General features: G+C 45.9%; 1 protein-coding gene across 1 annotated transcript in view; it reads left to right on the plus strand.

Annotated features, from left to right (window-relative positions):
• DENND2A (DENN/MADD domain containing 2A) overlaps positions 1-25,865 on the plus strand; it is a gene marked incomplete at its 3' end in the record, with an annotated part of 29,572 nt that extends 3,707 nt beyond the window's left edge. The window contains exons 3-14 of the mRNA XM_008943925.1: positions 468-595; positions 3,320-3,441; positions 5,820-6,017; positions 8,103-8,196; positions 9,486-9,536; positions 12,404-12,591; positions 13,281-13,390; positions 14,038-14,107; positions 14,717-14,794; positions 15,267-15,407; positions 17,583-17,731; positions 25,758-25,865. Of these exons, the coding sequence (XP_008942173.1) occupies positions 468-595; positions 3,320-3,441; positions 5,820-6,017; positions 8,103-8,196; positions 9,486-9,536; positions 12,404-12,591; positions 13,281-13,390; positions 14,038-14,107; positions 14,717-14,794; positions 15,267-15,407; positions 17,583-17,731; positions 25,758-25,865 (1,437 nt within the window). The remainder of the gene's footprint in view (positions 1-467; positions 596-3,319; positions 3,442-5,819; positions 6,018-8,102; positions 8,197-9,485; positions 9,537-12,403; positions 12,592-13,280; positions 13,391-14,037; positions 14,108-14,716; positions 14,795-15,266; positions 15,408-17,582; positions 17,732-25,757) is intronic.
• Positions 25,866-25,871: the final 6 nt, after the last annotated feature.

Here is a 25,871-nt window from a genome sequence, read left to right on the forward strand (position 1 = left end):
TCCTGCTGAGAGTGGGACCTGTGATATAAATGGGACCTCTCGTGGCCTAAGGTTCAATGCAGTGTTGCAGTATGTGCCACTTAACACTTGCATCTTCACAGCGTGCTATTGCCATGACAACTCAGATTATCTATGGCACCCCTGAAATACCTTTATTTGTGTGGCTGATGAAAATAACTGATTTCCGTGTTACTTTTCATGCTTTATATGGGATGAGGCTGTGAAATGTTCTCAGTAATTCATTTTGCCAACTGTGTGGCATTTGTGTCACTTTAGGAACATGGTTTAGTGGTGGACTTGGCAGTGTTAGATTTACAATTGGACTCGATGCTCTTAAAGGTCTTTTCCAACCTAAAAAATTCTGTGATTCTGTGTTGGAGAAGTGAATTAGCCATGGTTTGGTTGTAAACTCTGGTTAACTGTATTGCTGTCCTCTTTGCTCCTTCTCCTCTCCCCTTGTGGTGCAGGAAGTCATATGAGTTTGAAGACTTGCTGCAGTCCTCGTCTGAGAACGGCCGGGTGGACTGGTACGCACAGACCAAGCTGGCCCTCACACGCACGTTATCTGAGGAGAACGTCTACGAAGACATCCTGGGTAGGAGCTTTGGACAGAACATACTGGGTAGGAGCTGTGGACAGGGAAGGGACTTGACAGCCAATGCTAACTAAGGCTCACAGTCAACAAGCACTCACCAGAAGTGCTGATTAAAGTATGTTTGTTATCCAGACACAAACCAAGACACATTTTACATTTGTATTTAGATTATTGGCAAGTTAGAATTAATATGGACAGGATGTTTCAAAACTCATCAGCTTCAAAGATGTACCTGAGACATGTGGGAACCAGTTTTTACTTTTTCCTGGCATCTCTCCTCTGTCTTCCTTTTGTCCTGTGGACTACTTCTCACAGCTCTGATCTGTCCATTTTGGTGAGCTTGTCACTGCTGAGATAATGCAAACAGTCTGAAAACATAGCCTTGAAGTGAGCTCCTCAGTTCAGAAAGAGGATTGTGTATGGCTCCAGGTACCCCTGAAATTAAAAAAATAGGTCTAGCAATCTTTGGAAACGAGTTTTATTTCATTCTCTAACTTTGATGGCAGATCAATGCCATTTTAAAGATTGTTTCCTGTAACACACTATTTATATAGTGTTTTTTTAATATTGTGAGTTAGGTGGCCATTTATGGAACATAGAATAGAAGCATCTCTCCTGAAGAAGCCCTAAGTTTCAGTGACTGTAGGCTGGTGATGCATAAAGCTCTTGGCTGAGTTCAGTAGAGCAGGAAGAGAATAACTGCATCAGCTCTCGCCATGCAGCTGTAGTCCTACAAAGGTGGTTTGTGTTGTTTGGCATGAGAGGAGCTGTGCTTTCTCTGGAGGAGTCCAGGCATCATTAGTTTGCTGCAAATAAGATCACATCATACTTGATGAGAAAGATCTCTCAAAGGAATTGTGTTCCTTTGAGGCTGATGCCAGACAAGGTGATGCCAGTCTTTCCTTTTTGGCGTTTTTGAAGCTGTCAGCCTCATTTACGGAGCTAGAGGCTTCATGTTTGCTTTTTTTCTTCTCTTTACTTGGGAGGCCAAAGGAACAGGGAGTGCCTGAGCAGCTGCTAGGGTGTTTTTGTGTTGGGGCATGGTGGGAGGTCTCAGAAACCACTGAGTAAGGGTCACCTTCTCAGCTGGAATAACATAGATAGCATTACAGAGTGACTCTGCAGGCAAATCCATGCATTCAAACACAAGCATACCCCTATGTCCCAAGCTTGCAGTCAACTCAGATACCAGGCTGAAATTCCTCTCTCTTCCAGCTTTTAGTTGTACAGATCAGAAGAAAACAAATGTATGGGTAATTGTTAAATAATGGGGCATGGGATTTTGTTCTCTTGCTGCATGTTTAAGCTTTGCCTGGAGTCAGTGATCTTTAATTGGTTCCAGCAGTCCTGGTGGTGTTACCACGGAAGCTGAAGGACAAGGAGTGGACAGGGATAACTCAAAAAAAGCTGCTGTTTTGTTTTTCGCAAGACCGCAGGCAGGTATAGTCCACAAAACAAACAACATATGAAAACCACACCAATGGAGGGGGATGTAAGACTTCAACCACAGGACACTAGTGCTGACCCACAGATGATCGTTTGTGTCCATCAGGGCATGCAAGCACACACATACACCCCATATTCCTATGTATGACTCAGGAGGGGATTCAGCTGTAGGTGGGAGAACCATTCTCTTACACAGATTCCCTTCGTGCACCATCTTTTTACCTGTTTGTCGTTGCCTACCTGGAACACTGGAAATTGTGCTGGGCAGATGGACGACAAGATCTGTTTGTCAAAAAGAGAGACACAGTCATCTTCCTTCTACACTGGGGCTAATTGGACATCCTGCTGAGCAGTTTGAGGATGGAGTGGGCAACAGAACCCAAGCCTGTTCTTTTTACTTCAGTCTACCCAGTTTGGGGACAGCTGAAGTGTGTTTTCAGTACTGAGGTGGGCCACTGGCATTAGAAAGTGAAGACACTTTCAAGAACAGGAGCACATTTGCTGACAAAACATTCATGCAGACCTGCTTTGCAGTGTCACACGTGCTTACCTTCTCCTCCTTGGTGAATTCAGATCCACCTGAATGTTACTTTAGAGGTGTCCCTTTGCCCCCCACCCCCTCGAGTGAGAGAGCATCCTGACTTTGAATGGCCTAGGTTAGGTGAGGTGGATCCTTCCCTCTTTCTAAAGTGGGGCATATGAGACTGAGGCATCCATGACTGGTAGATGCATGTTGTGTGACAGACATCCATGTTCAGAGAAGGAATCGAATCTTTCTGCAGGGTCAGCCCAAGAGCAGTGCATCACTTCAGCCCCTGATTAAATTATGACCAGAGGTCCCTCTAAACATAGGGTTTAAATGGAGGAGAGAGGACCGTTATGCTAGCGTGCAGCTCACGGTTTCATTTGAAGATAATTCTAAGCAGAAGACTGGAAATAAGGAAATACAATTTTGGACTGCTGTGTATGAGAACTTCAGGGCTCCTCTGAAGACAAGGAAATGAGCTTGAGGACTCGCTGTGTCTTTTCCATCTGTAGTATCTGTGATATGTTCCTATGGCAGCATGTGTCAGTGTCAGGGTTTGGACACTTTCCAGCGAGCAGCTGCACTTCTAGGGCTATGGAGAGAATGAAGCAATTGCAAGAATGCTTGAGAACAGGTCTTTATGTCTGACGTGGGAGGTGGGAGAAGGCCAGCAGATCCCCAAACAGATTTTTATGGCAAACCTCAAGGATTTTCTGCACTTAAAATCTCTTGCTTGTGGCTTTTTACTGCAGATCCACCATTGAAGGAAAACCCTTATGAAGACATTGAGACCAACAGCCGCTGTTTGGGGAAGAAATGTGTCTTGACCTTCCCAGCATCCCCCACCTCTTCTGTACCTGGGACTCCCACTAAGGTACTTTTATTTGAGTGGCCACCTTTCCTGCTCCAGAAAGTTTTTGGGTGAAATCCAGGTTCTGTGTGGAAAAAAATGGAATTTTTCCAGTTTAACTTACATCATGTGGGAGGTTCTTTTTCCTTTTTTGTCTTTTACCGCTGGTCAGAACACAGTGTGATAAGAGGCTATTTACTGCCCTTTAGCAAAGCAGAAAACCAACCAGTCCCTTATACAAAAGATTTATTTGCTTTCACTGTTTTTCACACTAAGGCTACCTTCCCCTGGTAAGGGGGAAGAACTTTTGCTACTGTAGTGCAAGAAAACTCTTCCTGCCCTCAAAGAGATCATTTAATTGCTTGGGTAGTCAAGCCCTGCAGTGATGTTGGCTTGGTGTGAGCGGGCAGTACACAGTCTGCCTGCACTGGTGCCAAGATGCCTCTGCAGCCCCCTCCTTAGGATACCTCTTTCCTTCTCTCCTTGATGAAGCTGGTTGCTGGTAACTAATGCCACTCCAGTCCCCTGCTTAGGGGACCAATAGTAAGAGGGTGTCCCCACCAGCAGCACAGCTCACAGCCTCGTGCCATTTTCCTCCTTGGCAGCAAAACAGAAAGAAGAGGTAAAACATTGGTCTGCACCTTGCTTGGAGCTCAGGGCTTACCAAGGTCAGGCCTGCTTTCAGCCTCCCAGGCTGTTTTGGTTGCTTCCTATTCTGTGTTCATATAGTCCAAGTCTGGAACTACAGGGGAAGTGTGACAGCAGAAGTCATCCTGCCAACAGCTGGGTTCAGAGTGGATAGCAGGGATCTAAACATCCTGACTGAAGGGTTTTGCCATGCTCTCCAAGCTGCAGCTATTAGAGCTGTCAGCTGATGTTTTCAGAAGTTTGACATGCAGCATTTCTTGATTTGTTGTTCTTTTCCAACCAGCTTAATCAGTAACTGAGGTTTCTTTGGATAATTCAACACTCTAAAAATGAAAGTAGTTCTGTAGTGCTCAATCCATTCTCCTTGTTGCTAGTTAGGTCTAGAGCAACTAGGTTCTATATATGAGTGTTGTCATGTAGTTGATTTCCTTCAGAGAGCTTTGCAGTCACCTCTGCACCCTGATCTCCTACCTGGGCTCTCACAAGGGGGCTGCAGTAATACACAGGGATGCCTTTCACTGGAGATGCGGCTCCCAGCAGGAGACCCTAAGTAAAGAGCTGTATAGAACTAATTATGTTCCACTACAGTGCTTTGACATCTAAAAGCTGTGATCTGCATCAGTCATGAACTGCTGCAGCTCTCTTGGCAACTAATGGGTTTGCAACACCGGAGAGCCTGCCAGGCTAGAGGCCAGTGGGGTATCACTAGTGCAGGATGAGATTCTTCAGTGTGAAAGCTCTTCCCAGACTCATTTGTATGTGTGTCTTCTCTGTGGGTGGTAGCATTTCTGTGAGTTGAGCGTCTTTTGCCAGACCATCCAGAGACACCTGAGCTAACCTGAACGGCTGCACTGGTCTGGCTAGTACCTGCTGAGTGTGTCTGTTGATGGAAGCAGACCGTGATGCTGCCTCAGCTACGGTGCTTTGGTGGCTTGTTCAGGATTCGCGTGGCTACCTCTGCGCCGCACCACGTAGTGCCACGTCGATGCATCCTCTGGCAGTACAGATACAGTGCCCACAGAATGTGTGACTTAACCTTGTCCTAACTGCTGGGAAGGTCTGTAGGAGACAAAAAGAGTTCTTATTGAGTGTCTTTCTGGTGAGAAGTGAAAAGTGGTTTGCCTTTCTTTATCTGAGAGCTGACCTTTCTTCTTCTCTGACTCTTTTTTGGTCAGGGACCTTAAGAACTTTGCCCTGGTATCTACCGTTGTGCTCCCACTGAATTTGCTAACGAGCTTAGGAGGAAACTGGCTGCCGCAGCTTTCTGTCATGGCACTTCTTGTACCCTCCTTTCAAATATTTAATTCTGGCTACTACCAAAGACAACCATGCTGACAGTGCTGTTTTGTCTGGTGTCACTGCTGCTCTGTTCCTCCTCAATAGCTGCTCCTTATCCCAAATGCTTGTGGTTGGCTGGATGGTTAGTCTTGTCCTGTTTACAGTCCCAGCCTCTGAATTACACAAGTCCTGGGAGATTTTTTTTCACACTGTAGCAAGGCCTCTTGGCCAACCCCTGAGATTGCATTCTGGTCTGGAATGAATATAGGGTGGTTTGCTGGTAAAGATAGTTCTGGTCTAGCCCGGCAGCTGGGCGAGTGCCTCATGTGTGCAGAAATCGGCACGTTTTCAGAAGTTGGGTGGTTTTGTCAGCTGAGTGCTGTGGCTGCCCCACTGGATTTACCCCCATGGCAGTGTTAGTAAGGAAGCAGAGATGTGTAAGGTGCTGTTTTCATTCATTTCTTCTCCATTTCCAGTTGCTTTCCAAGCCCATTTTTTTCCGACAAAACTCGGAGCGGCGGAGTTTCAAACTGCCAGACATACGGAAACTGAGCCGTGATGGGACAGGGTCACCATCCAAAATCAGCCCTCCCTCAACCCCCAGCAGTCCAGATGACACCTTCTTCTCCTTGGGAGACCCTCAGAATGGCAAGAGGAGAAGGAAGATCCCCAAGGTAATTCTAGGACCTTCTCTCTTTTGCTTGGCTTCTTCCAGGCAGGAATGTGACTGTGAGACATTCTCTTTAGTTTACAATGTGGAATCCCTGCAATATAGCTGTTGGCTTGGCAGTTAACTTGATTTGTATTTAACCCCCTTTCTGCCTGAAGGATAAGGCTCACAAACATCTCTGCAAGTTTTGAAGGAGGTTTTTTGTTCCATGTGAAGTATCGTGATTGTCAGGAGAGAGAAAATTCTACAAAAAAAAAAAAATTAATGTTTATGATAGAAACTGAAGTTTGTCAGAGGGGGAAAAAAAACCCAGTAAGTATTAAGAAAAAAAATACCCCCGTCATATTTCTTTCTTTACTTAATGGATAGGACAGTCAGAAATTGAAATTGTCTGTGTGTTGTGTTGCTGTTCCCTCCTGACAAATCCATTGTTGTTTGCTAGGTCCGATTCATGCATTGGCTGTTTCTAATTCAAGGGTGTAATTGTAGGTGAACAATGAAAATACTGACATTTGAGTGACAAAAGGAGTTGTCTGTAGTCATGAGCATTTTCTGGAGCAACTTTTCCTACTTCATGTTTGGATGCAGCGTGACTGTTTCAGTTTGATTTTCTTTCAGCTCTAACAGGAAGTGTACTCAGTCCAAATGAGGTTTGGCAGCAGTCTGTTGAGTGTTTCAAAAACACAGTTACAAAAACACAGTTTCTTGTCCCAATCTTTGCAGGGCAAGCAGAGGCTACCAGGGGCTGTCTGCAGTGATTTTTAAATTTTTTTTCCCCTAAACCCACAGTTTTCCTTTGGGGAAAAAGGGTTGTGTTTGTGTATCTTCTTTGTTTCCTGGTTGCCCAATCTGTGTTCATGTTTGCATACCTGAATTTTGAATGTCATCTCTGTATATCTCAGTCCTTTAGGAATGAGCCAAGGACTACCAAGGTCTATGTTTTTCTTTCCCAGTATGCCTAGGTATCTGTGCACATGCTTGAGCTCTGTCAGTGTGTTCACAGATACTTCTGTGTCAGCTGAAGAGAAGATTACAAACGTGTATTTGCCAAGCAGTGCCACAGGGCAGTTTTGCAGAGCAAGTTCAGAACTGAGATTCACTGCATCAGTGGCAAGATCTGCCTGAGACATGAGCTGGGTGGCTGGGTGGAGGCTGCACTTCCAAATCCTGCCTCTCCCTTAAATATTTGGGTTCAGAGTTCCCTGACCAAGTGTGTGATGGGCACGTCTTACCTTGATTTCTTGGGACATGTGTGCAGGGAACTCAGACTTTTTGGAATAAATCTTAATGCTGTGGCTGTGTCCTGCTGCTCCTGCCTGGGACTTTGACAAGGAGGCTTGGGGAAGCATGGCATGGTCTTTCTGCAACTCCACTCCCCTTCAGGGATGGACAGGGAAGCCCTGAATGAGCCACAAAGCCCAGCTATGCCCAACACTGCCCAACTGTCCTCTTTCCTGGTCAGCCAGCAGGCCAGGGATTAAAGGATTTTGAAAGAAAACCAGTAGCGTAAAGTACATCAGCATCATTGGCTCCCACCAATCTCTATTTCTTCAGGTTTCCTTGTATGTTATGTTTCCCCTGTGTTTGATCCAAAGGCTTTTCCAGCACATCCCACAACAGATGTTAAAGGCATGAAGACACTGAAATTTGCTGTTGTCCTCCAGACAGTTTTCTGCTTTCAAACCTGCAGACCAGGGGAGGTTGCCAAAGGACCCTCTGGTGCTCCCTGGAATATGGAGCACAGTGTGGAGAGGCCCAGGTGGACACTGTCACAGTCATACGACCACGTGGTGTGGAAGTGTGTTAAGGCCTAGGCTTTCGTTAGGGCTTGTTACCGTGGGCTCCTGCCACACCAGCATGGCAGTACTGCTGCTGGTCCAGAGGGCTCCTGCCACACCATTGCAGCGTGGGTGCCGGGTGCTGTGCGTGGTGATGCTGGTAATTGTCAGTTCTGGGCCATCAAGTGAAGAGTTTCAATATGGCCAGGACTGGGAAACAGCACTTCGAGTGAAATTCAAACTTACTTTCTTGCCTGGGGAGGAAAATAACCTTGTTTGTTTGTTTGTTTGTTTGTGTGTTTGCTGAGCAGCTTGTGTTGAAAATCAATGCCATTTATGAGGCACGAAGGGGAAAGAAACGTGTCAAGAGACTGTCGCAGTCTACAGAGAGCAATTCAGGGAAAGGTAAAGGAACTCTGAATCATGATACATCCAAGACTTTCTGAGGACTTGTCTTAGAGTTAAGGCTGGCTGAGTGATTTATGTGACATTTTCTGGCGCTTCTTGCCGTCCAGAGTGAGATTGATTTGGGACTTCCACCTTTTCTTTTGGGAAGATAAAGGCTGTTCCTCTGCCCAAAAGACTGTTATTAAAACTGAACTTTGTTTTGTTTTGTTTTCTTGCTTCCTTTTCATTCCATGGCTTTATGGGATAACCTTATAGGTCGCACCAAAAATGTCCCCCTTTTTTGATGTTTATTTCTGGAAGAGGGTGGAAGCTTCGGAGAGGAATGTTCTGTCTGAAGAGACTGATTTGTGGAGATCAAAATATTTTGCGGGAATGTGTCACTTTAGTGAACTGTCCAGTGGAGGATAGTAGATTTTGAAACAGTCCTGGTTCCTTCAGCATCCCAATAAACAAATAGCCTCTGTCGGGAGTCAAGGTTTCTGGACTTGACTGTAGGACCATCTCCATCATAGCAAGATTGAGACATTCATCCTCCCACTGCCAACTAACAACTTGCCAGGATTGTTCAGGCACTTCAGAGCCATTACTTTTAAACATCTTATCTCTGCATAACCTAAAATTACGTCTTTTCAACATAGTATTCTTCTCAAAACACCCTAATTTATAGCAAAGGTGACCACCAACATTATCTATTTCCCACAATTGTTACTGTTTATCCTATTTTATGTAAGATATACACCCACAGGATGGCTGAGTTTGTTTGTATGAACCTTAAGGGGAAGCAGCCCAGACTTATCTCTACATTATTTTTTTTATATCTATCTCTGAAGCATCTAAGGCATCATTGACAGAAACAGGCTATTGGACTATATAGATCTCGAGTCTGCTTTAGTCTGTCAGGTTTTTTGTTTGTTTGTTTGCTTGTTTTTTCCTCTTGTCCCACCAACTACTGCATGCTAATCAGTATTCTGCCTTGGTGTTGTGCTTATATAGACTTGGATAAAATGCTGCTCTGGCGTTTTATTCTTCATGCAACTCTTTTGGTTGTGCAAAATTGATTTTGTTGTTTGGGGGGTTTTGTTATGCCCTGAATGAACAGGAAGATACCATGGTTGGTAAGGTAAATGTCTGTGGGTGTGTGCCACCTTGAAAAGAACAAGATCCCTAGGATTTATACTGTCTTCACCTTGAAGTTATCCTACCTGGCTTTCTCATGACAGTGATAAAAAATTCACTGTTATAAATAGGCTTTATTTAGTTCATTTCCCCCTTTTTTTTTTCCCTAGTTACAGATGAAAACAGTGAATCAGACAGTGATACTGAAGAGAAGCTGAAAGGTAAGGCTGATGTGTGAAGAGACCAAATGGCTGCTGATAAACTCTGCTCTGAGACCCTGGGTCAGGATCTATCCCCTGTGTTCTGTTTTTTGGGGAGGAGCTTGTTTCCACTCAGGACACAGAGAGGAAACAAAGCTCTCAATACAGTCTATGAGCAGAGGACTGTTGGAAGTCCAAACAAAACATCTATTCCAGTTCCCATCAAAGTTCTTTGCACTGACTTTCCTAGGAGACGGCTTGGGCACTGTGGAAATGCAGTGAGGTTCTTCTGAGTACATGGTCACAAATGTGTGACCAGGCTGACAGAAGCAGTATGCTATGGGACAGGGTGTTCAGAAACCTCAACTACATGTTCACTAAAGGAGAAAAACACAAGCCAGGGTGGCTGTCTAGGAGAAAAGGATTACACTATATGATTTATTAAACTGGTAAAATTTATTAAACTGGTAATTAAACTGTTCTGCGTTGGCTGAGTTGGGATAAAGTGCTGCATTGCTTGCTTCGTTCCAGTAGAGCTGTATGGTATACTGGTCTCCACAATGTTCTTCAAGAACATTCTTGTGCTGGTGATCAGCCTTGTGACATGGTGGTGGTTTTACAATCTTTGGGGAATTTATATGGCAAATTCAAAGTCCTGTCGGAGGTAGAATGCAAGGTGGAAACTCCTTCAGGTCAGTTCCCAAGCTGAAAAGACAGGCATAAGCAGCAGTTCCCACTCTGTGACAATCACAGTGCGTTGTGCCTAGGAGTATTTGTCCTTAAGGCCCTTTCAGGTTTTTAGAACAGAAACTTTAGACTGAGTTCCCTCTTGTGAGCACAGCTTCCTACACAAGAACTACTGTAAGCTCTTGTTCTCCACTGTGTTGGGAAACCTTTTACCTACCCTTTGACAGGTTCTCAGGCTAGGCTGGAGACAGGGAATGGGGGTTTGCACCCAGATTGCACAGAAATTAACATTCACAACTGTCTTGAAGCTTGATGTTGTGAAATATGGTCCATGTTCAGATGTAACTGAGAAAGTCAGTGTAGATGTGGCCAAGAAGACTTAAACACTTGTCTGTTACTGGTCACCATAGCCAATCATGTGCGTAATCTTGTGTTTCTCTGTAACATCTGTGTAACTGCAGCTAGGAACTGCATGTAGAAGGGAAGATGGAGATCATGTGAAGTTACCTCAAATCTAACAGCACTGGGCTCTGAACAACATCCAAATCCATACCTGGATCTGAGTGACTGTGCAAGTCCACAGAAGTGTGAACAGGAGCTCTGGAACTTGCTGTTTACTCTAACTACACCTCTGGTTTGCTTTATGCCTAGTTGAACTTGTGACATAGGAAAGTGAGGTGATTTAGCAAGTCTCTTTTATCGGGACTTTCAATTTTCTGTGTTTTACTTAACAGACCAAACCCACCAGCCAGTTACCTCTCCTTAGCAGGTCACTGTACGGCACCTGAGACACAGTAAGTCACCAGGCAGCAGCTGCTGGACTGCATGTCAGAGCCGTAAGTGCTGGAAGGAGAAATGCCCAAAGACAGACTCTGCCATGATGATAGCAGTACAATCCTAGTATCTTTAGGAGGTTGCACAGCATATAAACAGTAAAGAGCTTGAGCAAGTGCTCAGCATTGCTGCGACATTGCTGCATTTGAAGTCCTTGGTAAAACAGAAACCACTTCTGAAAACTTTTGAAAAATTACAGCCTTAGAGCAAATAGCATAATAGGTGATGAGAGAAAGGCATCTAAGCCATCTTCCCAGGGCTTTAACTATCTTGGGATTGCAACACTCTCACTTAAAAAGCACCTCAAGTTTGCTTTAAATTATATTGTCTGGAATAGTCCATAAGTGGTACAGCTTTACCAGGCAAAAAGTCAAATGGCTGTCCTGAAGTATACACCATCTCTCAGGAAGCCTTGCTTCCCAAGCAGACATCTTATGTATTTGGAGTTCCTGCAGTATCTGTGGTGGTTGTTTCTGTCAAAACGTGGTGTTGCCTCCCATATTTGCAAAAAGCACAGTTAGGAGGATGTGCTGTAGTCTCTGCTTGTATTTAATTCTTTCTTTTGTAGTAGGGGTAAAGGAGACGTTATGGAGATTTAATTTGGGATGTGACTGTAAAACAAAGCAGGGGGGTGGTCTTTGGGAATCTCATCTGGTCTCTTCTCAGCAGGCAGCTTTTCATTACTTTCCATGCTGAAATGTTTATTGTCCCACAGCTCTTGTGTGTTGCAGTTACAGCTTGCTTGGCAGTTTTTCTTGTTTTCCCATTGTCCTGGGTGAACTTGTAGAAACATAGTCCTGAGCGATTAGTTTTAGGCACAGAAAGGAGTGGCATGAGCCAGGCTTTTTCATTTGCACCTCTTTTCACCTTTTTTTTTTGTCGTTGGCCTACAGCCCAGCCTGTGTTACTGAAGCTGGGAGTCCCCAGCGTTATTCAGCTAGTGGAGCTCTCGCCTGACCTAAGTGGTGGTCTTTAAAACCACAGGGATGACTACCCACAGCCTCCTCTGAACAAAGCTGATCAGTCACCTAACTGTACTGGCTTTGGAAGATGCTAGGATGAATGCCCAAACAGTGTCTGTTACACCATCTCCCATACGGATCTCAGTTTGGGTTGTCTTCAGCTATAAAAGCTATCCATGGAATCCTTCTGCTGCTCTTCAGGTTGATGGCACTCATGAGATTACCTCCCATCTCTGTCAATATTTACAGTGCATTTTCCAAATGTTTCCCACCTCTTACTCAGCCACTGACAAAGTAAATGCAGTGAGGTGGTTTCAAGTTCATCCGCAAGACTCTGCAAAGCCCTGTTGGTGCTCTGTGCAGAGAGTTTGGCAGTGTCACAGTCTCTAATCTTTTTCATTGCAGCTCACAGCCAGCGCCTGGTGTATGTGAAATCCCGCCTGAAGCAAACCCCGCGGTACCAAACCTTGGAACGGGACTTGATTGAGTACCAGGAGAGGCAGCTCTTCGAGTACTTTGTGGTGGTGTCGTTGCACAAGAAGCAGGCCGGGGCTGCCTACGTGCCGGAGGTCACACAGCAGTTCCCGCTGAAGGTGGGGTGCTGGGGGGGCTGGCTGAGCAGCCCTGGGCTGCGTGGGGCGCTTGCGCGGCGGGGGAAGCCGCAGCTCAAGCAGGGTGCTCTTTGGCTGTAGCAGTGCTCAGTTAGACTGAAGATGCAGGGGCTGCTGTCACCCCTCCAAGAACTGTCATGGCATTCACCACTGTTGAAAGAACAGCTGATTTAGCTCTTTTGCTGCCCTTGGCTATGGCTTCTATGTAGCTATTCCCTCTCTCTCCCTTTTCTCTTTAAAGAAAACTGACACTTGGGAGAAGACATTTGTTCTTAAAGGGAAGGTGCAGCTTTCACTAATAGTTTAGCTCAAAACAGGGAATGAGGAATAGGAGAAACACAGAGCGAGCGTGGCGGCATGTTTGTAAGTGGGGTTTACAGAGCGCCCCTCCAACTTCAGTTTTCTTGCTGCTTGCTGGAAGATGTATCCCAGATTAGAGGCACAATAGAACAGGGGCAGGTGCTGCAGATGCAGGGCTTGGTGGAGTTAAGGGCACAGAGTTACTTTAAGATATCTAAAGATAGGTGAGCGAGAATCACAGAAATTTTAATATCTTCCAGGCAGAAGCTTAGCCTCTGTCATCACCTCTTCATTTGTCACAGGAAAAATATTTGAAGTCATTCCATCCCCACATGACTAATTGGAAACATTCCTTCTCTCTGTTCTGCTAGCTTGAGCGCTCGTTCAAATTCATGCGCGAGGCAGAAGATCAGTTGAAAGCTATTCCCCAGTTTTGCTTCCCTGATGCAAAGGACTGGGCCCCCATCCATCAGTTTGCCAGGTCAGTACCGTACTTCGTATCCTGATTCACGAGAAACAGATTTGTATAGCAAGCTAATTAAATATGAGAGCTGCTATTGTAGAAAACTGGGCAGAGCCCTGAGAGGCGTGTATTGAAAATGCAAAAATATTGTGGGTTTGTTTGGTTCGTATATCAGAGTGTTGTGGTTTGAGGCTTGGAATGGGGGCGTGACCTTCCAGCAACTAGGAGGACCCCGGGTGGGGGTGAACCATTGTATTCCCTCCCCTTCCCACACACACTCTGATAAGAGGCAGGGAGTGGGTTCTAATTTCACTCCTGCCTTGGAGCTCGGAGAGGGAAGTTGTCCTTTCACTCCATGGGACCCTGGAACCATTTCTGAGGGGTTTGTATATGTTTTTTTTGTATTTTTCCCCTAATCTTTGTATATATTATTTTCCTTACCTCCCTTTTTTGTTTTCTGTTCCTTGTTAAACAATATACTTCATTTTTTTTTCCAAAGTGTCTCTGTCTCTCTCTCTCTCTCTCTCTCAGGGGGGGAGAGGTGAGTACATAGTTCTGTTCCGTGTGGGTCCTGCCCTGAACCCCTTTTTTTACACGGAACCAGGACACAGAGGCTTTTAGCATGTGTGATGAGTATCTTTTCAGTTTGGTTTCTCTTTCTGCAGTGAGACGTTCTCGTTTGTCCTGACGGGGGAAGATGGAAGCAGACGGTTTGGATACTGTAGGAGGCTGCTGGTAACTATCCCTGGATTTGTTCTTTTCCTAGAGATGCAGCCTTCTGTGGGGTTGGTGTTAATGGCACCCGTTCTGGAAAGTGCAAAGCTGCTGCTTCTCTTGCAGCGTGGAAAGGAAGAGCAGCAGCAGAGCAGCTGTGCTTTCTGCTGCTCTTCTAAGTGCCCAAATCCCTCTGTGAGTACCATCCTCTGCTCCAGGCATTGCTCTTTTACCTTGTCCTGACACCAGTGCTTAATGCTAGGACCATGGGCTAAGCTGAAGACAGGTTTGTCTCCCATAGGTTTAGATAGCTACTAAGCAGTTGTCTGAACCTGTGCTTGTCCTGTAGGCTCAGAGCTGTCTCTGTAGAGCAGTCTGCCCTGCCTTAGTCATTTGACTTAAGAAAGCAGGGATCATATTGTGCATGCGTCCATTTCTTCCCACTGATTCTAGTACACCAGGGTTCGAGCAAGACTTGAGCCACTGTCATCAGCAGCATACTGCCTGCCAGTTCCTGAGCCAGCCAGCAAGCTGCAGAACTGAGACCAGTCACTCTTAGCTTTGCAGTAGTTGTAACTCTTGACGTTTTCTTGGTATTTTTTGTGTGTGTATTTGTGTTTGTCTTGAAAGCCCAGTGGGAAAGGGAAGCGCCTCCCAGAAGTTTACTGCATTGTGAGTCGCCTTGGATGCTTCAATCTCTTCTCTAAGGTGAGGAGGGAGAGAGAGAACTTGTGCGGTAGGCCAAGAGGGACTTCAAAATGAAGAATGGGGATCAAGGAAGCCAATGGCTGAAGAAGGGGCCTGAAATTGTGCTGGCAAGGCAACCACATGCTAATTCCAAAACAAATAGGGTTAAAAGGAGAACTAGATTGTCAGCTGTTGCCTTCTTCCTTCAGCAGAACTTCCAGAACACAAGCACTGAGAGATTAAAAGGTGGAGCCCTGACTCCGAGGGTGGTGGGGAGTTTGCAAATTATAACTTTTCAGTGACCTCATTGGAGGCGAGTGTCTCTTACTGAAGGAAGTTAAGGGTCTTAAATTGAACCTTTTACCTTATTCCTTATGATTCAAGGCTCTGTGTCACTGCTGGGTTAAGGAAAGACCATGGATGCTGGTGCACTTCATTCCTGATTTTACCTCCACATGTATGTATGTTTTTTTTCTTCATGACTTTATTGCAGATCTTGGATGAGGTTGAGAAGAGACGGGGCATTTCCCCTGCCTTGGTGCAGCCTCTCATGAGAAGTGTCATGGAGGCACCTTTTCCAGCTTTGGGCCGGACGATTACAGTCAAAAACTTCTTGCCAGGCTCAGGAACAGAGGTAAAGACACAACTCCAGAGAGAGGGAGACTTAGGCCAGCAAACGGCGCAGGACTGATGACTGGAAGCATGGTCTGTGACACATCACTGGAGATCTTCAAGGACAGATTGTCTGGCAGCTGTGGGGTGCAGGAAGCTAAGGAGTAAAATAAGGGACCCAGAGGGGATGGCATGGAGACTTTTCAGTGGCCATCAAAAGGAAAACGTGGTAAAGACGAAGCTGAGGCTGTATTAGCTGTGAAATGGGGCATTGACTTTGAGGCCAAGTGGCACAGATTGCTGGACCTCATTCTGCATAGCATGTGACCTTGGATGTGCACAAGGCCCCCCACATTTATTTTCCTGAAGACAGGATTCACAGCATGTGCTCCAGCACCCTTAATGCAAAACACTGTTTGTGTGGGACAGTGCATGGCGTTCTGGTCAAAAAATACCCCAAACCACACCAGGGGAGTGTTGCAGCCTTTCAGGATGCATTTTCACAGCATGGAGGTGAGGGTACATGTTGCATCTCTCACAGTGTGGTGTGAAGACAATGGGAGGGTTTTAAAAGTGCAGAGCTTTTGGGGATAGTACTGAAGGACTGTGGCCGGGTGGAGGGCATCAAACTGAACATGATTTTGTTTGGCATGATACACCTTGAACACGAGAGAGAGGAAAGTGAGGGATAGAGCTTGTATCTGAGGACTTTCAGCATAGCACTACATGGTGACCTCAACCAATTTGAAAAGGGTCCAAACTAAATTAAATTACTGCAGAGCATGTGCATAGCTGGTTAAAAATCCACATACATTCCACATACATTGGAGAGTAGAGCCCCAGTGGTGTGTTGTCAGGCTGTGATAATGTTTTGACTATTTTCTTTCTAGGATTTTTATGTTCATTAATTATCTAGCTGAGGGTATAAACCCCACATTTGCACAGTAGATAGATGACAGCATCACGGTGGGTTGCAGGCACTTAAAAGCGTAAGGGATTAAAATTCAAAATGAGCTTGCTAAATTGAGGGTTTGGTCTGAAATTCAATATGGACAAGAGCAAAACGCTGGGAAGAAGAAATGAGTAGCATGATACAACATGGAAGTAACTGAGTGAGCAACAATACTTCAGAAAAGGATATGGTGGTACAGTGGGCCATAGAGTGGGCAGAAGTAAGAGTATGGTGTTTCTTAGACATGCTCCCACGTTGTGGAAGAAAGTGAAGGGTTGACTAATAGAAAAAGCAATCTTTTCTGCTTTCCAACATTGGCCGAAATTTATTTAGAATATAATTTAAAAAAAAAAAAAATGCAAGCACTAGGAAAAAGCCTCAGAAGAGCAGTTTCATTTATTGTCATATAGAAAATACAGGCAAAGCTTGAGAAAATTGTTTGCTTAATATAGAAAACAAAAGACAAAAGAGGACACGTAGCAATAACCTTCCAATATACAAGAAGTTTCCTACAGAAGGAAGGATGACCAATTGCTGAGTGTTTATTGAGAGTAAGACAACAAGCAGTTGAATTAATTTACCACTGAGATGTTTCAGCTGCAGGCTTGGTGTTGGTCAGGGTAGTTCAGAACTAGAGTAATTTTCTTGTGGGATTTACAGATCAGTGTTGGAGGCTTTCAAGAATAACTTAGATGAGCATCTGTCTAAGATCAGTAGTATGAAGTGCTAAGGAGTTGTGACAGGAGTTATTTAAGTGGATATGAACAAAGGAAAATGCCCACAGGTTGCTTTTTTTTGTAACTGTTCTAAAAAAATTTTAGTCAGCAGGTTAGGCATCCAGATTCTTGCAGCAAAAAAAAGAATACATCGCAGGCATAAAAATAAGAGTGCAAATTTGAAGGGCTCCATGCCAGTCTGCTGCTCGAATGCCAGACACACATGAAGCCACTCCTAGCTGCAATCAAACTAGTTTTCCTCCTTAGGAAGAGCTCCCAGTCCTCAGTCCAGTGGGAGGAATTTGTGGTTGGTGTCACACTGTGCCCATTGGACTGAACTCTGGATTGTCTTCTTCTGGAAGAAGGATTTGTGCGAGGTCTTTGGAAAGACTGTTTGAGGACTTAATGCTCTGCGGTGTTTGCGAGCACAGTCAGCAAGGCTTGTTAGCTGTGAAAATCACTGTTGGGTCTTTGGTTGCCACAGTATGGACAGCAAGAGCTAACCTGTGGTCTCTTTCTCTTCCAACAGGTCATTGAGCTGCGGCGGCCTCTTGACTCCAGGCTTGAGCATGTTGATTTTGAGTCCTTGTTCACATCCCTCAGCGTGCGGCACCTGAGCAGAGTCTTTGCCTCCCTGCTGCTGGAGAGGAGGGTGATCTTTATTGCAGACAAGCTCAGGTACCCGCTCGTGTGTCCTTGGGCAAAATGCTGCTGAGGGAGGGGGGCTGAGAGGACTGAAGCAACTGATGGTCTCTGCTTTGTTCTTTTTCTTCTTCTCTGCTCTTTTCCAGCTTCATATCTGGTGTGAGTAGGGTTGTACTTCCCAGGAGTGGGGAACTCAGGCTGTGCACCATGTTTTGCCTTTGCAGCTTGCAGAAAGCATGCTGCCTCACTTCCCCGAGGAGAACCAAAATTCCTTTTCCTCCAGACTGTTTCAGAGCAGATCCCCAGTGCTAGGGAAGCAAAACCTTTCCTTTTGCTGTATGATGCTGCAGTGTTTCCCACTGAGCTCTGCTGGAATTTCCAGGGATCAAGCTTTGGGCAGAGTTCACTTGTCCCTTCTGGGTCCCTGATGTCACAAAATCTTAGATCTTCAGCTTGTATTTTAATAGTGGTTTCTAAAGACTTTTTTCTTGTGGGGGATGAAAATAAAGGATGCGATGAAGGGGAATGAGACAGATGACTTCCCCCTTCTATTTTGAATCTGCTCAGTTTTTTTAAAAAAAAAATAAATTGTTTGCTCTCCTAAATTATGAAAATGGGCCCAAGTTTCTTTAAGATCTTGTGCAGCTGGTGGTTGGCAGCTCTCCAGCCCTTGAAGCACTTGAGGATTCAGGGAGGAGAGTTCACCAAGGATGGGGAAAGAAAAGCTGCCTGGATGAGTAATGACACTTAGGAGCATGCTCAGGTTTCAGGAGTGTACAGTGCCCCTGAGCTGTGTGTTTTCACAACTTCCAGGCAGCAGGCTGCAGCTCCGGGACTGAGCGCTGGGGCAAAGAACGGGGAGGCCCCTCCTGCGGGGAGGTGAAGGGAAGGATTCGTCGTGCAGGGACTCGGGGCGCCCTGCGGGCAGGGCTCGGGCAGCTGTCCGCAGGCACAGGAAGGCTGGAGAGAAGGAGGCTGTAGCATCCAGGCAGCACCGGCTGCTTGCAGGTTTTGGCAGCTGCCTTGGATCAGAGCGGGGAAGAATTGCCTCTTTATAATCTCTGATACATTATACATGTAGATATTCACTATTCTGGATACCAGATCCACACGTTTCATGCAGAATGTTCAGATTTGCATTGAAATGACAGAATTCATCCTAACACTGTATTTCTACGTAGCATATAAGATTTAGGTGATAATTTATGATGACAGGCTTTGTTTCAAAGGTTTTTCTCCTCTGTAGGACAAATTTTACATTGTGAGAAAATTTGTTAAGGGCACAGATCACACAGTAATCTCTACAGGAGGGCTGGGTGGTAGGAATAAATGGTAGGGAACTTCTTTGTGGTTTGTTGTTAGTTTGTTTGGTTGGTTTTGTTAAGGTGTCAATTTAGAATGAACCTTTATTTACCAGCTCTTTTCCTATCACGACTTTATATGACAGCACATCACCCTGTTTTCTGAGCATGGGGTGTGTTACAGAGTATCTCTAAGTCAAAGCACTTCCATGGGTTATGGTGTTTTGGTGTTTTTTTTTTTTTCCTATATCTTTTGCCAGTATATCCAGGGTTCTTAGGAATGAGTCCAGCTGCCCAGGCCTGTGCAACAGAATGGGAGAGAGCTTATAGAAACACAGTTTCTAGATTCTCTAAATAGACCATAAACGGCTTTCTTCTGAAGGAAAAGAAAATAAAGAAAAAAGAACAGAATTCCCATGTTTTAAAGACCCAGTGTCTGTTAGGCCACAGGGCTAAGGTTCAAATGAAGAATAACCCTCAAAATTAAGTAAACTATTGTATTTTCATCCAGGTCAGTGACCTGAGTGCACTGGATTGGTGAGCCTTTCATAAGGTAAACTGTGTCTTCTACTTGTTGGTGGCAATGCCATGTTTTGAAAGCTGATAGTATTGTAGGTACGGGATCTTCTGTCCAAATGAGATACTTTTTCTGGGAAAGGAACATACTGAACTCAATGAATATTAAGTAGTATTTACTTCTGGGGTGAAAATGTCAGTTTTGGAGGAAAGAAAAGAAACACATTCTGGCAGTAGCTTAAGAAAAGAAAAAAAAAAAACAACAAAACTATAAAAGCAGCTGTTGGAAACTGCTCAGAGGTTAGGAATGCTAGAAATAGTCCAGCTGAGATGGATTAACAGGGAGAGTGCAGGTGACATGGTGAAAGATGCATGATAAATTACACTTATCCACCTTTGCAGTTCTTCACATGGGCACTATCAATAACTATCTGTACAGGTGTGTAAAGGTGTGTCTGGGTGTGAATGACAGAGAAAATGATGTATGCAATTTATTTGCATCTTTTAATTGCTATAAAGTCAGTCTGTGGGAAAAGAAAGCTGAAAGGTGTCTTGCCAAGTACTGTGTGAACTGTGAAATGTTTTCATGTTGAGCCAAAAAATGCATCTAACAAGTGTACAACAAGTGAAATACTTGATCTTTTCCATCTTTAGAATGAGCACAGTGTTTTTCAAAAACCTGTCAATCCAAAGCCTGGCAGCGGAAAAGGAAAGAATTTGGTTTATTAGTTTCTGGGAGGGTTGGTTCCTCCCATCGCTATGGAAACTGGAGTATACACTGCCTCGCAACCCAGGGAAATGACTTTGTTAAAACTATGTTGGTCTGTGCAGCCTTCCCTAGCTCTTGTTCAGTCCTGCACTATAAACTTTAGTCCTGGGGTGGTGGAGGCCATGGCACAGGTTAGGCACTGCAACACAAGAGCTGCTTTTGTTTCCAAGTGATGCTGCCTGGCATGCAGTTCAAGGCACTGCAGACCAACCTTTTAGAAGGCATCTTCCAGATAAAATGGCCTGATTTCACAAGATACCTAGAGCTGGACTGTTTTTACTGACCTGAGCAGGAGCTGTGTTTGATTCAGAGTGCTTTTTAAATAAATAAGCTTTTTAAAGGCTTAAAATCAAGGCACCCTTTTTCCAGATCACCACAAAAGCCTGTTGTGGATCTGACCAACTTGAGCAATTGCCTCTGTCCCTGCCAGAAACCACAGCTGTGTCAACAACACAAAGTGGTCATTGTTATCAAAGGCAGATCTGAAAGAATAGGGTAGACACTTTAAATGTGGTCATCCCCAGTAAGAGGTCATTAATCCAAAAGAAGCCTTTTCCATGTGCTCCAGAAACAAATCTGGCACTGCGAATCCCAGCCTCCCAGGTTGCTCCTTTTTGTATTGTGAGTAGGGATAAGAAGAAACCCAGGGATGAAGTTTGGATGTCAGATAATAGCAGCTTCTTCGGAGTGTAACGCTCGCTTCTTCAGCTGCAGTAACCTGCCACGTCGGTGGGAGGCAGTGACGGTCCCTGCGGCCGGTGGAACTTGGCGTCCTCCTGGTGGGATTTGCAGCAGTGCTGCTCAAAGCCACGGGGCAACCTTTGGGAGCTCCTGCGCCTGTTAAACGTTGTCAACCAGATCTGCGATCCGTCAGAGCTAAAGCCAGATGTGACAGCGTCAGAAATCTGAAGGTGTTTGAAAAATGAATGCTACTGTAGCAGAGCTTATAAAAAAAAAAAAGAAAAAAGGAACAACACACAATCAAGCCATCTTAAATTGCCAAATGCCAGCATATTTTCAGCAGTTTGGTTAGTGCAGGGAGCAAAGGGCTTCCTGGCATTAAACTCCAAAAGGCTGATTGATTCAATAGTGGGTTTTAGAAATCATGAGGTATCCTAAACCCAAAGAGGGACTCAGCTTGAGGAGCTTTTTAGGATAGGTGCTTTCCTTTGGAGCAGAAAGATGGAAACCCTGCAGTCAGTCTAAAGTTTAGGAGGAAAGCAACCAAGCTGAGCAACCACTGTCCTTCCTTAGAAGCTGCTGTAAGCTGTCAGGGTGTCTTTGTGGAGCCAGTCAAGCTAGTCTTGGAGCAAGTTTTCCCAGGAGAGGAAGAGTTGCTATGTAGTTGCAGCTGTTGTATTCAGATTCTTTATCGACCACCTGTGTTCAAGGTGGCTACCAAGAAGCAGCAGCTTCATAAGGTGCTGTGTGGTAGGATTTTGCATAGACTACTTTGTGGTATGAAGGCTTGTTGTTCAAGCAAGCAAATGTCACAAATTGCTGCAGTATTATTTCTCTGACCAAGGCAGCACTTGGCCAGAGAGTTCTGTTTGTCAGTCTATAGCTCCTGTGCAAGTGACATTGGCCATAGAGCTCAATCATGTTCCCTACAGGAGGCTGAATGAACCCATGAAAATGTGCTCAGGATCTTGAAAGGGTACTTAAAAGACCTACAGTATTTTAAGGATTACTGTTGAAACCAGAAGCCTTAAAATGTGCTGTCTGTGTCCTATTTGAGCACTTGGTATTGAACTTGTGTGACCTGAGGGTAGTGCATGGCACTCCCTAGACCATGCTGCAATCACATTGGGTAGATTTCTTCATTCCTGGTGGCATCTGGAGTGTACCAAGCAAAACACAGCATCCTGGGTCAGTATTATTCCAATGGCGGCCATTGTCGTCTTGGTTATGGTGGGTGCTGCCTGGGATATTTGGGATTTTGCTAGGGACCTTGACTCTAAGTACCCAAAGGCACTGGCTCCCTGTCTGGTATAGGAGGCCTCAAAGGGCTGGCCAATGCTGATGTAATTGGTGCTTTGAAAGCACATTAAACTGTTCTGGTTGTGTTCTGTGCATCAACTGTGGTTGATCCTGTGCACATCTCATAGAAAGAGGCATCCAGCTTGACCAGTGCCTGGAACTTCAGTGGCCATGGCATGGTTCTGCATGGATGAGTACCTGCTGCATTACAGCTGTGGTGCGGTTTGGGCAGTCCTCCCATGACTGCTGGCTGAGGAGCACAGGGTCACACAGACAGCATAAAAGGAAATTATTGTACTGGATTCTTTTGCAAGGCTCAGTAGCTGTGGTGTGAACCAGCAGTCCCTTAGTGCTTGTTTCAGGGCCATATGCAAGAGAAGGGAGCTTAGGCTTGAGTCATTCCAAAGGACTGAGGTTCTGCTGGGCTCCTGGCAAACTGCAAATCCCTGAGACTATCTGCAGAGCAAGCCTGACTGAATTGCCTGTGGTAGAGATGCGTCAGTGTTGCCTCCCCTGTGAGAAGCGTTTCAGAGCAGAGATCATCAGGATTCATTCCGGAGGTGATGAGGCATTCCCAGATGGAAGGGTGGAAGGGGAAGCTATCCTTACTTCCCACTGCTTGGTGCACGCAATTTCAGACTTGCATAGCTCGTTGTAAGTCACAGTCACAGTCTGTGACTTCCACTAACTGGACTTCAGCCATCTTTCCTCCCACTTAATCTCTCAACGTACCGTGTGTACTCACTGGGACTTGAGAGCAGGGGTGAGGGTGGAACAAGCCACCACAAATATAGTAGGAGACAGCATGCTGTAATATCTCACCGTGCCATAAATAACCATGTACTTCAGCTGCTCACTGTTCCTCTGTGGAGCTACCTGGAATGACAGAGATCTTTTCTATTGGTTTTCAAGTGCTGCCTGTAAAGTCAGCTCCCACCTTTAGGCAGGAAAGTTGTATGTGCCCTCAGTATCGAGGATTTGTGACAAAGGTGAAACTTCTAACACTTCCACATTCAACCTCTCCTCAAAGAAGAGGAAGTCCCATGGTGGTGGGCCAAGAGTAATGTCACAGTGCTGCGGACAAGTGCTGGAAGGAGGTGTCCTTTCAGCTGTTATTTCTGGGGCTATTGTCAGTCAGAAATTGTAGAGGGGACAATCTGCTCTGCAGTAATGGAGGGGAAGAGAAGCCCCTTCTTTTGCCTCTTCTAACGTGGCTGACATGCATGTATGTACAAGTAGCTCAGCCTTGAAGGAGGCAGTTTTTAAAGGATCTCATTAACTTGGAGCACACTTCTAAGATGGTACTTCGACTTTTGTTGCAGTTCCTTTCAAGATTAGCTTGTATGAAAAATACAAGAAAAATAATCTCCTCTGATACTGTTCCCACATTTTCTCCTGGTTGGGTTGTTTTCTTTTTTTTTTTGGTGAATGTTTCTGTTTGTTACTAGCTCTGTGGTTTTTTATTATTTGAATTTTGTTTCTTTCAAGTTCATTATCTACCTTTCCTGTGTGGTAGACACAGCAAGACGTGGGCTTGCTGGCGAGGGCAGGCACAGCTTGAGAGCAGTGACAGAGGGGCAGGCAGCAGGAGTGAATGTGGAGAAGGAGCAGGATACTGCAAGACCTTCCTAAACAAGGATGTGGAACGGAGGGTTTTTTTCCCGTCTAAAGGCTTGAAGCTGTCGGTCTGTGACACAGCCTTTGAGGGTCCTCTGCTTTTATAGAGTATCCCCTTAGGAAAAGACAAGCCTTTGGGGACAGTAAACTGTCCCCATCTTGCGAAGAGACTTTCTCTGCCACACATGCCAGGCATCCCTTCCAGGCTCTACCTGTTGCAGTCCTAGATAAAGTTCTCACATTAAGCACATTCCAGCCTCTCCCCTGGGATTTACTTGTCTCCAGATGCATCATATGTTTAATCATGTGTGCTGCCTAATTACTTCATATGGCCACACTGATGTCCCAGCACCAACAATAGTGTTCTGCTAAACTGAGCTGATCTGATGAAAGCCAGCTGGCTGTACCCCAGCCACGCCACTCTGCTCAGCATGTGTCAGCCTTACTGCAGCACAGCGATCAAGTCCACCAAACTTCGCTGGAGAGAGGGGGGCAGGGAAGCAGGCTTTACTGTGCAGTGGGAGCTCTAGTCCACACCCATCAAACACCTTCCCTCTGAAGTCAGCAACAAACTGCCAGATCCGGGTTGCTGAGTGTAGATTCCCCTGTGGAGTTTAACAGAAGCCAGCTGGGTGTCCTTCCTTGGCGACGTGACTCTTCCCGGCCGCACCAGCCCCCCTCCCCTCCTCCAGCCTTTTGAGAGCTGGATGCTAGTAAAACAAAATGACGTTATATACAGGGCTTATAGTGGCGAGCCTCCCTCCCGATGCATACAAATGCTTCCAGACCCAGAATGGATGAGTAATGGGTGCCCTGCAGCGAGCTCTGCTGTGGCTGACTGCAGACCCTGCCTCTCTCCTGCCAGAAAACCGATGGGGTTTCTGGACAGACCCTCTTGGAAGCTGTCAGCAAAGGCGCTTGCAGCCGAGCTGCTGGTGGCATGTGAAGGAGGAAGAAGGAAGGCTGCGGTCCCGTGACCCACGGGCAGCTTCCTACAGAGGCTGGCCATGTGCTCCCCTCCTGGGATTTCACTCTGCTGTGGTTCTGAGTATCCTTGCCAGGCTTCACAGGCTGTGGGGTGCCCCAATAGCCTCCAGCTGGAGAACACTGCCTTCCTCCTTCCCCCGTGCTCTGGCATGGCTGCTAGAAGCTGTCAGCATGATTGAGACCAATAGAAAAGCATGGCATTGGCTCCTGCCTGAGGGTTGCCCAAAGGCAAAGCATATATGCTGCAGATGTAGCAAGCCAAGGGGCAGAGGTGGACCGTGGCTGGAATAGCCTGCAGGGACACCTGGGGACCTTGTGGCTGTAGGTTGTGCCCAGTGCTTGGCCAGGGACTCCAAACAGGCCATCCAGCTGCACTGACAAGGCCAAGAGTATGGCCAGCAAGTAAGTGGGCCATGGCGCAGCCCAACAGATAGCTGTTGTAGTGGTGGAGCCTTCTTCTGCACCACATGAGTGTGTGCTGCCCGTGCTGGACAGTATAGCCCCTGTGCAGTCAGACCCGCAGCTTTCCCATGGGAACAGCCACAGAGGCATGCTGTGGGAGAACAAACTCATTTCTCTAGCAAAAGGCAGTGCATGGAAGACCTCACTTCTGTCTGATACTTCCCATCAGGGCACTGGAGTAGCAGGTGCTGGATTCAGTGGGACCTGTCTCTTGTCACTTGCTCGTGGGCCAGGATCATCCTTTATAACCTGGGCTGCTACCTCAAGTCGTTGATCCTGAAGTTGAGAAACAGGGTTAGAAGTCTGGAAAGCCCCTAGTCATTACAGAAATCAGTCAGGGGGCCACTGAAAGAGCCCTGATCTCTAAGAAGCCCCACTCATCTCCTGACTGACCAGCCATTGCCCTTGATTGTGTTTTATCTTCCAGCACTCTCTCCAAGTGTTGCCACGCCACAGTGGCCCTGCTGTACCCCTTCACCTGGCAGCACACCTACATCCCCGTGCTGCCGCCTTCCATGATCGACATCGTGTGCTCGCCCAC

This window comes from Merops nubicus, unplaced genomic scaffold (assembly GCF_000691845.1).
Source record: "Merops nubicus isolate BGI_N331 unplaced genomic scaffold, ASM69184v1 scaffold18107, whole genome shotgun sequence".
Taxonomy (NCBI): Eukaryota; Metazoa; Chordata; class Aves; order Coraciiformes; family Meropidae; genus Merops; species Merops nubicus.